General features: G+C 31.0%; 1 protein-coding gene across 3 annotated transcripts in view; it reads left to right on the forward strand.

Annotated features, from left to right (window-relative positions):
* Positions 1–9,094, forward strand: part of ZNF800 (zinc finger protein 800) — a 33,337-nt gene extending 24,243 nt beyond the window's left edge. For 2 of the 3 annotated variants that reach the window (XM_051963243.1, XM_051963242.1), the window contains exons 4-5: positions 138–281; positions 4,611–9,094. In XM_051963243.1, the coding sequence (XP_051819203.1) occupies positions 138–281; positions 4,611–6,310 (1,844 nt within the window). In that variant the 3' untranslated portion in view covers positions 6,311–9,094. The remainder of the gene's footprint in view (positions 1–137; positions 282–4,610) is intronic. The other variant, XM_051963245.1, reaches the window with a different exon arrangement.
* The last annotated feature ends 3,693 nt before the right edge of the window (positions 9,095–12,787 follow it).

A 12,787-nucleotide genomic window follows, 5' to 3' on the forward strand; every position in this document is an offset into this window, starting at 1 on the left:
TTTAAATAATATGATCCTCATAATATTGTGCCTGTATTTATTTTTGATTTCATGTGATATTTCATTTTTTATTTATCATCATTTCTTACCTAGTTTTGAGGTGTGCATTTAAATTTCATTTTTCTTTCTTCCCCCAGGAACTAAACAACTAAAACACATTTTATTAAGAGATGTGGACACAATTTTTGAGTGTAAATTATGTCGCAGTCTCTTCAGAGGATTACCCAATTTAATTACTCATAAAAAATTCTACTGCCCTCCAAGTCTCCAGATGGATGACAGTAAGTTTCTTTCACTAAAATCTTCCTTTATGCATTTTAGAGTTGTTCATACCCTAGTAGTTTTGTGTATTAAAATATTATTAGCTTGAAATTACAAATGATTTCAAAAATCATGAATAATAAAATACATTGCTATCTCAATTTGGTTTCCCCCAATTATCAGGTTAGCTTTTTTTTGATTAGTAGAATCTACTTGATTTAAATAACATTGTGGCGAACTTTTTCCACTGGTACAAATCAGCAGCTCATCTGTAATTTAGTCTTTTCAGAGTTGCTTGAGGCACTCAGAGGGTTAAATGATTTGCTTATTTTGGTGTAGCCTCTATATGTCAGAGGCAGAACTCCTACATAGGTCTTCTAGATTTTAATTTTGGCTTTTTTTTTTTTTTATACTACATTGAATCTTGTACATGATTTCCTTCCAATATATTTGCATTAAAATTTTAAATATGAGAGCGGGGAGTGAGGAAAAAAGAGAGAGAAAAGAGAGAGTTTGTATGTGTGTGTGTGTGTTTGTGTGGTATATGTGTACACATACGTATGTATATTTATGAATGATGCCTAAATAAACTCTAGATTCTAGGATTTGTTTTTCTTATTTTAATACTACCTTAAATATGACTTTTTAAAATTGCTCTTCTTTTTTCACATATTTTCCTCTATATAAGATGATTTGCCTAGTATCCCTTTAGCAGAGAAAGGTAAAAATTATAGGAGCTACATGATGAATTAATAGGAATTGAGTCAAGGAAAGGAAAAAGGAATTAGTGTCCACTTAAAATGTGTTCTTTCTTTAGCTTTTGCTTTGCTTCCTCTTGTGTTTGTTTTATTTTTGTTTTCTTTTAAGAGATAAGTATCTTGATTTTGAAGTAACTAATTTTTTATGAATCTTTAAAGATTTTGGTCTGTTTATAAAATTCACTATTTTTGCTTGTAGTTGCATTTGCCAAATGATGGGTAATGTAATTGCAAGAATTAAATCACTATGGATTAATTTAAAAGTATAGAAATTTACAAGAATAATCAGTTTTAAATAATTAGCTTTTTAATTGATAAAATCTAGGAATTTCTCAGGGTTGAGTTAACATCTCAGTAGTATTAGTTTGTGCTTTAAAGAATTAATATAAGTTCTATATAATGTTTTATTAAGGTAATAGTTAAGGAAGGTAATTTTCATTATTTAATATTCTGGAATTTATTACTTTATGGATCATCAGTGTATGGAACTTAGAGAAGATTTTTTTTTTTTTTTTTGATATAAAGGTTACATTAGCAGTGTACTGAATTTTTTTTTTTTTTGATTTTGTATTTTGTGAGTGAAACAAACAAAATTTACATACATATTGATGTTCCCTCAAATATTCTTTACTTTCCAGTTCTTCATGCTGTTCATTTTCTGTGACTTTTACTACTCTGTTCTGCCTTATCTACACTACTTAAAATATTCCACTTCCATGGTCATGAACTCCAAAATTACTTTATCTGATCATAATATTTTATTGGTCTTTCCGTATGTCTTTCTTTATATTTATTGGAACTTCCATAATAGTTTCTCAGTCCATTACTTTTGCACTGGCTATGTACTCTCTTCCTTTCCCAATATTCACCCTTTGATAAACCAAGGTAACTCATACTAAATTCTTTTCTTGAATCACTTGATTCTTGTCTTGTCACTAAACATAAGTTGCCCAAATCCACCATTTCTCCTTCATTTTCTATTCATATACTGCTTAAAAGCTGAAGGAAATATTGATTTGGTTCATTGTAAGTTATGTTAACTAATTTTACCTGAGCATTCATTGGAGCAAGACAGTATTCTTCTTTAATTGGTTCTCTGTCCTACTTACCACAGTGATTGTTTCCAATCTTCTTGTCTCTTCTCAAGCATTCCATTATATTTCTCCCTCCCCTATCCTAGCTGAGAACTTTATTTCATATTTCACTGAAAAAAGTGAGATTATTTGTCAAGAACTCTCTTTTCTCTCCTTCTTATTTCAACATTCCTCAGTATTAATCTCCCTGTCTTTTTTAGCTTCTAATGAAGAGGTCATTATTCTTGTCAAGACTAATACTTCCATATATATTCTTGATCCTATACCTTTCTTGTCTTCTCCAGTAGATTGGTTCCTCTGTAATGGGGTTCCACTATATGATATATTTACATTCTGTCTCCTCTATTAGAATGTTAATTACTTAATGGTAGGGACTATTTTTGCCTTTCTTAGTTTTTAGCATAGTTACTTAAATGTAAAAGAGCTTAATAAATGTTAGTTGATTGATTCATTTCACTGCCACATAAAGTGTACTATAGAACATAGAGAACATTAAGTTTAAGGTCCAAAGATGAAAATTTTTTTCCCCTATTATCAATGAATTTACAGTTTATTTAGGAATGTGAGACAAACAAATATGTTAGAATATAATAAAGACTATAAAGTTTAATGATACAACTTAAGAGGGAGATATTACTTTTAGCTGGGAAGATTAGGTAAACTTATGGAAGAATTGGATATTTGCAGATTAGACAGAATTTCAGTAGTTCAGTGTTGGGAAGGATGGAATTCTTTTGAGATGGAGGTGAGGAGATGGGGGGTAGTAACAAAGGGAAGAAGCAGTACAGAATGAGATAAATTAGGGATATATTAAATAGTCTAGGTCATCTGGAGAGTAAAATATGCGAAGGGGAATTTTTTAGACTAGAAAAACTTCTGCTGTTTTTTGGGCTATATTTCCTTATTTTATGATCAAAGTAAATTAATTTCTTTTTAATTAAAAAGCACAGTGCTGAGTTGGTATTTAGATTTTTTAAAGTTATTTTTGTTAATGGCAGAATAATATATCTTTGGACCAGTCTAGAGATTAAAATTAATTAGGAATCTACCCAGTTAAATATATGCTTTTATTTTGCAGTACTCATTCCAAAAGAAGAAATATTAGCATATTTGCAGTTAATCACCTTATCCATTATACAGGTGTAGGTAGCTACAAGAATAAAAATTGGGATTTCTAAACTTTACTTTGGGATAGCTAGGTGGCATATTGGATAGAGTACTGGGCCTGGAGTCCTGAAGACTTGAGTTCAAATGTAGCTTCATATATTAACTATGTGATTTTGGACAAGTCACTTAACTCATTTGCCTTTGTTTCCTCATCTATAAAATGGGGATAATAATAGTACTGACCTACCAGGATTGTTGAGGGGAATCAAATGAGAAAATAATTGTCAAGTGTTTAGCATAGTGGCTGACCCACAGTAAATACTATATGTTAGCTTTTATTGTTAATTTAATATTCACAATTAGAGTGGGGGGTAACTGGTATTTATAAACCTACTAAACCAATGTCCTGTTGTTAATGGCCCATTTGACAATTTTTTTACAAGTATATTTTATCACCTGCTTGTGGTGGAATTTATGCATCAACTAAACAAAATTAGCTACATTTTTTTTTTTGAATAATCATCAGTAGCCATATGTTAGTCCTTTGTTCAATAGAAATGATAGTACTGATTCTAATAAATTTTGGCTACAGTTCATAACATGTTCATGTATTCTCAAATTTCCTCTCAATTTTAAAATTTATTTTGCATGGTATATGCTGTATAATTGTTTGGTTTGCCATAATTAAAACAGATTTTTTTTAATCTTAAGTTATTTTAGTGGATACTCTTTCCATTTTAGTTTATATACTTTAAACATTTCTTTTAAAATTCTCTATAGTAGTTCATCTATGCTATATTATGTTAACTGATCTTTGTTCTTTTTGAAATACTGTTTAAATATTCCGTAACATAGTGCCTAGCACTCAATAAGCACTTAAAATGCTTATTGATTTGATTGCTCACAAAGCATAAAGTTTGACATATGTCTTTCAGAAAAATTGTTTTTGGCTTATATAATTTAAATTGATGGAAGCAATGTGTTGTAGTGTATATAGTGCTAAGCCAGGAATGTCTGTATTTAAATGTGGCCTCTTTTACTTTCTAGCTCTGTCTTCCTGGGCAAGTCACTTAATCTCATGTTCCTCTCTTTCCACAGATTAACATAATTTAAACTTCTAGTAGAATAATTATACCCTCAAACGTGGAAACAAGTATTATATAAAGCTACATCTATTACTAACTAGAAAGTTGCATGTTTGTGTTGAATTGGCAATTTATATTAAAGTAAAGGTGAATTAAATTTACTGGTTATATTTTTACAAAATATTGGGGATTCTTATAAAGATTAAAAAGGACCATGTGATTTAATAAACATTTTTGCAGGTGTTCATATTGTTTTTTAAAATATGAACTAGAACAAACCTAAAATGGTGTTTTTGTTTTAACAGACCTTCCTGATGTAAATGATAAACAAAGCCAAGCCATAAATGATCTCCTAGAAGCCATTTATCCAAGCGTGGACAAGCGAGAATATATTATTAGGCTAGAACCTATAGAAACTAATCAGAATGCAGTATTTCAGTATATTTCAAGGACTAATAATCCAGCTGAGGTCACTGAGACAAGTAATTCTCCTGATCAAACTCAAGTTCAGATGCAAGAACCTAACATTGAACAGTCCAAAACAACTCCAGTTCCAGATACTGAAGTAGAAATTGTAGAGCCCCCTCCTGCAGAAACGGTTGTGAGTGAAGCAACACCAACTTCTGATGAACAGCCTCAGGAATCACACACTGATTTGGAAGCCTCTGATAATTCTGATTTTGGCCACCAGTTGATTTGTTGTCTTTGTAGAAAAGAATTCAATTCCAGACGTGGTGTTCGTCGACACATTAGAAAAGTACACAAAAAAAAGATGGAAGAACTAAAGAAGTATATTGAAACACGAAAGAATCCAAACCAGTCCTCTACTAAAGGGCGCAATAAGAATGTTCTAGTAACATTGAGTAGGAGTTGTCCAGTATGTTATAAATCATTTGCTACAAAAGCAAATGTAAGGAGGCATTTTGATGAAGTTCATAGAGGACTGAGGAGGGATTCAATTACTCCTGATATAGCTACAAAGCCTGGGCAGCCTTTGTTCCTGGATACTGTTTCTCCTAAAAAATCTTTTAAGACTAGGAAACAAAAGTCTTCTTCAAAGGCTGAATACAATTTAACTGCATGCAAATGCCTTCTTTGCAAGAGAAAATATAGTTCACAAATAATGCTTAAAAGACATATGCAAATTGTCCACAAGATAACTCTTTCTGGAACAAACTCTAAAAGAGAGAAAGGCCCTAATAATACTGCCAACAGCACAGAAATAAAAGTAAAAGTTGAACCATCAGACTCTGTAGAATCTTCACCCCCTTCTATTACCCATTCTCCGCAGAATGAATTAAAGGGAACAAATCATTCAAATGAGAAAAAGAACACACCGGCAGCACAGAAAAATAAAGTTAAGCAAGACTCAGACAGCCCTAAATCAACGAGTCCTTCTGCTGCAGGTGGCCAGCAAAAAACCAGGAAACCAAAACTTTCAGCTGGCTTTGACTTCAAGCAACTTTACTGTAAACTTTGTAAACGCCAATTTACTTCCAAACAGAACTTGACTAAACACATTGAGTTGCACACAGATGGAAATAACATTTATGTTAAATTTTATAAGTGTCCACTTTGCACTTATGAAACGCGTCGGAAACGTGATGTGATAAGGCACATAACTGTGGTTCACAAAAAATCATCACGTTATCTTGGGAAAATCACAGCCAGTTTAGAGATCAGAGCTATAAAAAAGCCCATTGATTTTGTTCTAAATAAAGTGGCAAAAAGAGGCCCTCCACGGGATGAAGCGAAGCAAAACGATTCAAAACATGATGGAACTTCTAATTCTCCCAACAAAAAGTATGAAGTAGCTGATGTTGGCATTGAAGTAAAAGTCACAAAAAACTTTTCTCTTCACAGATGCAATAAGTGTGGAAAAGCATTTGCAAAAAAGACTTATCTTGAACATCATAAGAAAACTCATAAGGCAAATGCTTCTAATTCACCTGAAGGAAATAAAACCAAAGGCCGAAGTACAAGATCTAAGGCTCTTGTCTGGTGAGGAACAGTTACAGAGTTTTGCTTCCCCCCCACCCCTTTTCAAAACTAAAAAAAATATCATTTGGCCATAATTTATAGCAGGTTCCATTTTAACAGCTAACATGCCACATATCTGATGGCAGTGGGAACTGAGGAGAAATGTATGTATTGGCATTTACTTCAGTGACCTTTATTCCACTGACTTGGGAACAAAAGTTAACTTCAGAGTTTATCTTCTACAGGACAATGCAACATAGCTATAGGTAGCATGGAGCCAGTGCTATTCTTTTAATATTGTAAAATATGTGCATTTATATTGGCTTATGTTTATAGTAGAAGACCTCTGTTTTACTAACTTTGCACAGATTTGATTCAGCAACTTAGTCTACTAATGAACTTTATGCAGGAAAGTTACAGAGATAATAGAATGAAGATTTGTGAAGGCTATATTATAGGGAAAATCTTTTAAGGCACTGTAATTATTGTAAAATTGATTTGTGATGGCTAAATAAAGTGCTACACAGAAAAATCTCTAAATTAATTTAGAATATTTAGCAGTAATAAAACATTTATTAATTACTTTTTAACATAGTGTTTCAAAGCAAGGGGAAAACTTAGTAAACAAAAATTGAATTTTGTTTTAAGGTTTTTTTGGTTACTGTTTTTCAGTTTTGTTTTATGGAAATAATGATAATTTAGTTAGTCCCAGAATGTTTTAGTTTTCCCCCGTTTGTTCAAATAAACTTTTTGGTGATTATTTCAACTTAATTAATAATTTTACCTCAAGATTTTTTTTTTTTTTTGGTTTTTGTTTTACTTTGTTTTTATATGTATAGCAAGAAGTAGGTTAACATCCCTAACAGAGAAAATAGAAATTTTAAAAATTACATTTTAAGAAAGTTTTGAAATAAATACAAAATTTAAAATGCAATATAAAATACAGAATAAACAGGTAGAAATATCTTCTACTTGTTTTGACAAATATATGCATTTTAAAGACTTTATCATTAATACTTGAGTACCCTTGAATTGAGGTCTCTGATGAATAATAAATTAATTTTTGGATTTAACTTCTAAGGCAGATTAGTTTGATTATGGAGTAACTTAAACTGTATGTACAAGCTTAAAGTCACAAACCTTTCCTTCTATTTATGTGGAAAACTTTAAATGAAATTATCATTTTATTATTCATTTTAACTATTGTATAACTTTAAGATTTTATTGGCAAACTCAAAGGTGTTAATTTATTCCCATTTCTCCTCAGATAACTTCAAGTGATGTACGGAAAGGTTTGGAGTTCATTTATGTGGAAAGACTTTAAATTGGTGTTAGAACCACTAACGTCTTCAAATGGTACTATAAAGAAAAAAAGAAAACTATTTTCATAAATATTCAACTGTTACTGCTGTTTTCTAACTAAATTAATAACCATCTGACTACATGTTTCTAAGGCCATTGCCTCTTCCAACACTTTCAAATAGCTATGAAGTTAACCTTATTCTACCTACATCATAGTTTGTCTTACCATGTACATTTGGTCTACAGGCTCACCCTACTGTATTTAAAAACAAAAAGTTGCAAAATTTGTTTTCCTTTAAAGACCAGAAGCTTTAGGCATTCAACAATTTGAGGGAATATCTCTGTTGGTGGTGGTATTTGACAAAGAAGTTCTGTCATAGTTTCATTTTATTTGGCAAGATTTTCATCCAGGTTGTGTGCATGATTTCAAAAATTTCTCAAGTGAATGTATGCTAAGAACAGACTATTAAAACACAGAGGAACTTAAGTCTGCTGAATATTAATACTTGTCCTCACTTCAGTTCATCTCCAACTGATTTTCTAGTGTAATGAAAGTTTCATTGTACAAAAAAAGTAGTGTAGAGAAAGTTCCAGTTCATTTTCATGCATGGTTCATAGTAACACCTTTAATTTGTAAACATTTGAGGTTTTTATGAAAATCAAACATTCCCCTATTTTTTCTTTAAATTTTTTACACAAGCACTTTAATGATAGATGCAACTTAATTTTTCAGTTTCTATTTTTTTAAATGGGCAACACATTTACTAATGTTAATATGAAGGTAGTAAATATCTTACTGATATTTTATATTTACAGACAATCCATGCACAACCACTTCTTATGATGTTAGTTTTATTTCTTTAAATATTGCTACATAGGGAGGAAGAAAAGAGAAACTAAGAAAACTTTTTTCTCTCAAGAAAATTTCAAGCAACCACTTTAGATAACATTTGATTTTTGCTATAGAATTTGCAAAATAATGAATTCTTTTGCAATGAATTCTTTTCCAATTTATAATAAATCAAGATTTTAGGGAAAAAAGGTAAACCTATCATTACAAATTTCTTGGTAGGTTTCTGTGTACCAACATTTTGTACTTTTTAGGAAAAACCATTTTGTTTTTTAGAAATTTGTGTCAAATTATCCTAATTTCAAAAGGTTCAAGAGAAAATATACCATGTTTTTATAATAGGTTCATACCTGTAATTAGGAGGGACCCTGTTTCCATTTGCTTTTTGTATAAAATCTAAAAATGTTGAAGATCACAAGGTCATAAGAATAAAATGCTTCTATAGATAGAAAAAAAACATTTAGCCTTCCTAGTGCTTTGCACTAAAATATACTGTGAAAGGAAACTAGAAAGACTGTAACTGTTGCTGGAAATGTTCTTTATTGAATGTACATTCTTTTGTTTGGACAAATGTACTGTATGTGATGGAAATAAACCAGACTCGAAGTCACTTCAGCTAAATGTGCTTCAACAAAGGTGCATTGGTTGAACCATAAATGCTTATTATTCACTTTATTCAGTTATTATGGGCAATTGTACTTAAACTATGTCCTTCTGTTAGCTTTGTTTTTAAACTCATGAAGTAATAATTTTCTCTTTAATTTAAAAACAAATCTACATGTGGAAAACGTACTTGTAGATATGATTAACAAATCAACATCTTTTTAGGGACCCAAATTTAAAAGTAGTATTGACATTTCTAAGTTGATTTATAATATTATTGAACATTTATGTTTAGTTTTTGAAGGTACTTCATACACTCCTACTCACTATATACTCACAAAACACTTTATGAGTTCCTAATTTTAGTCAGTGAAACAGTGGCAGTAATTTATAAGGATTCCTTGAAACTTTAAGGAACTTCCTTGATACTGCTCTTCCCTCAGTTGTAATTTGCCTTTCTCTTATCCATTCTTTGGAAAGGAATCTAGTTTTCAAGGATTGCTCAATTTTTAGAATTTTCTTTTTCTAATAACTTTTTCCATTAGGCTTCTGAGAACTCTGCTGATTTGCTACAGAGTTATTCTAATGGTGCAGAGCAAGCACAAGAAAGGGGGACAGGAAAGAGGTGCAAACCTTTCTTAGTTGGGTCATGTAGAAAGTAAGCAAATAATACTGGAGCGGGATTTGCCTTTATTGTTAGAAAAAGCAGAATACATATGTTCACACACACATAAATGCACACATATATACATACATGCGTATATATACATATATATGCATATATAAACAATGTCTAACAGTGCATCATAACAAAAATGAGTTGTAGGGGAAGCTGCAGCAATTTTTCAATAAAAGAAAAGTTAAGAAACTGGAGAAATAATTAGTTATTAATCTTCCCATTTCTTTCTGGCTTAAAAAATACTGATTCTTGTAATTTAAGACTCTAACTCTGTCTAGACCCAGGGGCTTCAGATAAGGTTTCAGACATCTGAGGAGAGACCTACAAAATTTGTGCCAGAAACATTTTTATATAAATTGTCACTTTTTATAAACTTTTAAATTGTAGGTGAAAAGAATTGTTACAAACAGGAAATTATTGAAAACTTTTCCCTTGAATTTAGACTTAGTCTTAACTATTATAATAGCTCAGCTTTTTGGTTACTTTAGAAACATAAAGGTTGAACTGAAAGATTCCATTTATCTAATGTATCTTCTACTCCCAAATAAGATGAAAAAGGGGAAGTTGGAAAAAACAGATTTATTACACAATTTAACATGTAGACAAACCTAGGAAAGCATTGCTAATAGTATCTTATGGAAGGATACTTGTTATGGGATCTTTTAATACACAGCAAGCAGTTTTTATCGACTCATTGCCTTATTTTTTACATAAAAAACAAAATCTTTGAGGAAAATACAAATTACCAACACTTAGCTTTTAGCTTACCTTTTTATGGACAGTTGATTTTTGTTAGAATTAATTTGATTTTGTTGTTAAGTAAATTTGTATTCTTTAGAATTATTATTTATGTTACTATATTAATCCTAAAATGAGTATGTGTTTTCCTCAGATTTCTGAATTTTACGGAGCTTGGAGATATATTAAGTGAAGAATCCTTGTAGTTTCATCATAATTTAAGATTATGGGGATGGAATATGGCATTTCTTTGTAGTCATTCTAGCCATAAGCTTTAGACCTGGTGGCTTCCTGATTATATTTGGGGATGTAGAGAATCTTTTTCAGGAAGCTTGATTATGATGGATGAGTTCTATCAAATTTGATGGCAATACTATTAAAAATGCTGAATAGACTTATTTGCTCCTGTGTCTGCACATGACAAGTGTTACTTAATATAATTAAGACTTTTTATTTTAAGTCATAGAAACGGTAAAGATTGTAACATGAATCAGATGATAGCAACTAAAATACACATACACTGATTAGAATCAGCTGCTTCTGAGGACTTTTCTAGTATCTCTCTTTTCCTTCAAAGTTTTTTGAAAAAACCTTAAATATGGGGGGAAAAAGTAATGTCAGAAAGAGCTGTTTAATGATGTCTGTGATCTAAGCACATTCATTGTGTACAAGGGATATATTAGGATGTTACATAAAATACACTTTCCTCATTCAAACATTTTCTATGTCTGTTTTGACCTTTCAAAATGCTTCCTTTCCTTTCCTTCTCATCATATCTGTCTAGCTTTTCCCTTTTTCCTTCCAGCTTTTTTGTTTTCTCCAATATCTTGACCAATTCATGTAAAAACAGGATTGGGGGAGTGAGGGGAGGAATAAAAAGATGTGTCTAAGAAAGGGAAACATTGTCATTAGTTTTATGCCCCAATTCTTCAGCTTATTCTATTGGGAGGGTTGTAGTTTTGAGTATCTTAATGATCTAACACACATAGTTACTATAGATATGGATGTCTATAATTTATAGGGCTAATGGAAAATAGGAATATCTGGGTAAAAATGTCCAAATGGAGAGGATATTATTTCTGTCCATAAAGTAGTGGAATTGCCTTGCTTTTATATATAGTTTTGAAAGTAGGGACTATATCTTCAGATTAATTTTGTACAGTGCCTAAACATGATGCCATCTATACTCAGGCACTTGAATGAATATTTGATGATGAAGAGTAGGGAGTAATCTTTTCCATCTGAAAAATAATATGCCTTTGTGATTTTGAGGTTTTGTTTCACTATATTTAAATGGAAAATATTGATAAATTACATTTAATGTGAAAAGTACCACAACAATGAAGGAAAGTGAAAAATTATGAAAAGAATTGTGAGTTCAAAATAATGATTTATAATTTAAAAACGTTAAAACCAGGTATTTTGTGGTAGATATCTCATTTTTTGCATTCTGTCTTCTGGGGATAATACATATCATTTCTAAATGTGAAGTTCTTTTGTAAATGTCACTTAGAATATATTTGTATATATGAAAATTTATGAATTTGAAAAAAAACTCACTTATTGTTTTAATGGCTATTTTTGCATTTCATTTTGGCATGAAAACAACTGGATAGATTTTATTTTGGGACCATTTCACGGTATGGTACAATATTAGCTTAATTGTCACTTAAGAACACTGTATTTCTTCATCTTGTGAAAAGCATTAGAAAATTTATTCTAAAAAAGCCTCTTTAAGCACAGAAATTTTAGTGTCTGCCTTAGAGTGGTATAAGTCTTTTGCAGTTTTGGGTCATATGCAAAATGATGATATGGAACAAATAGTAACTGAGTTATTGGGCTATTTAATAAACAGTTAAGAGTAAAGGACTTACTGCAGTGCAGTACTTGTCGAAATTGTTAGATTGTGAAATGCATGGATTTTTGAGGGGGTAGGGAGAGGGAAGAATCTAATCAAATTAGACTCTTCATTGGTCAATGTATCATAAATGAATCCAAACAAATAATACTCATCAAGAATATCTTAATAACCATATTCAGTTGTGGTCAAAGATCTATTGAGAGAGCTTAGGCACATTCATGGAGCATTTTTAAAATTTATTTTATTAAATCTTGGTTCAGTGCCCTGGATGTTCAGAGTTTTTTTTTTTTAATTTTGGGTTTTTGGACTTGCCATAGTTTCTGATACTATGTCATAAACCACTTGACTCAGGTTTGAGTGGGCTTGTTTCCTAATTTATAAGTTTTGAAGCAGGTGCTCTGGTCATTAGCACAGGGGCAAAGTTGGCTTCTAATAAGAGCTACTAATCATATCCTTGCATCAGAGATAA

The sequence above is a fragment of the Antechinus flavipes genome, chromosome 5 (assembly GCF_016432865.1).
Source record: "Antechinus flavipes isolate AdamAnt ecotype Samford, QLD, Australia chromosome 5, AdamAnt_v2, whole genome shotgun sequence".
NCBI lineage: Eukaryota > Metazoa > Chordata > Mammalia > Dasyuromorphia > Dasyuridae > Antechinus > Antechinus flavipes.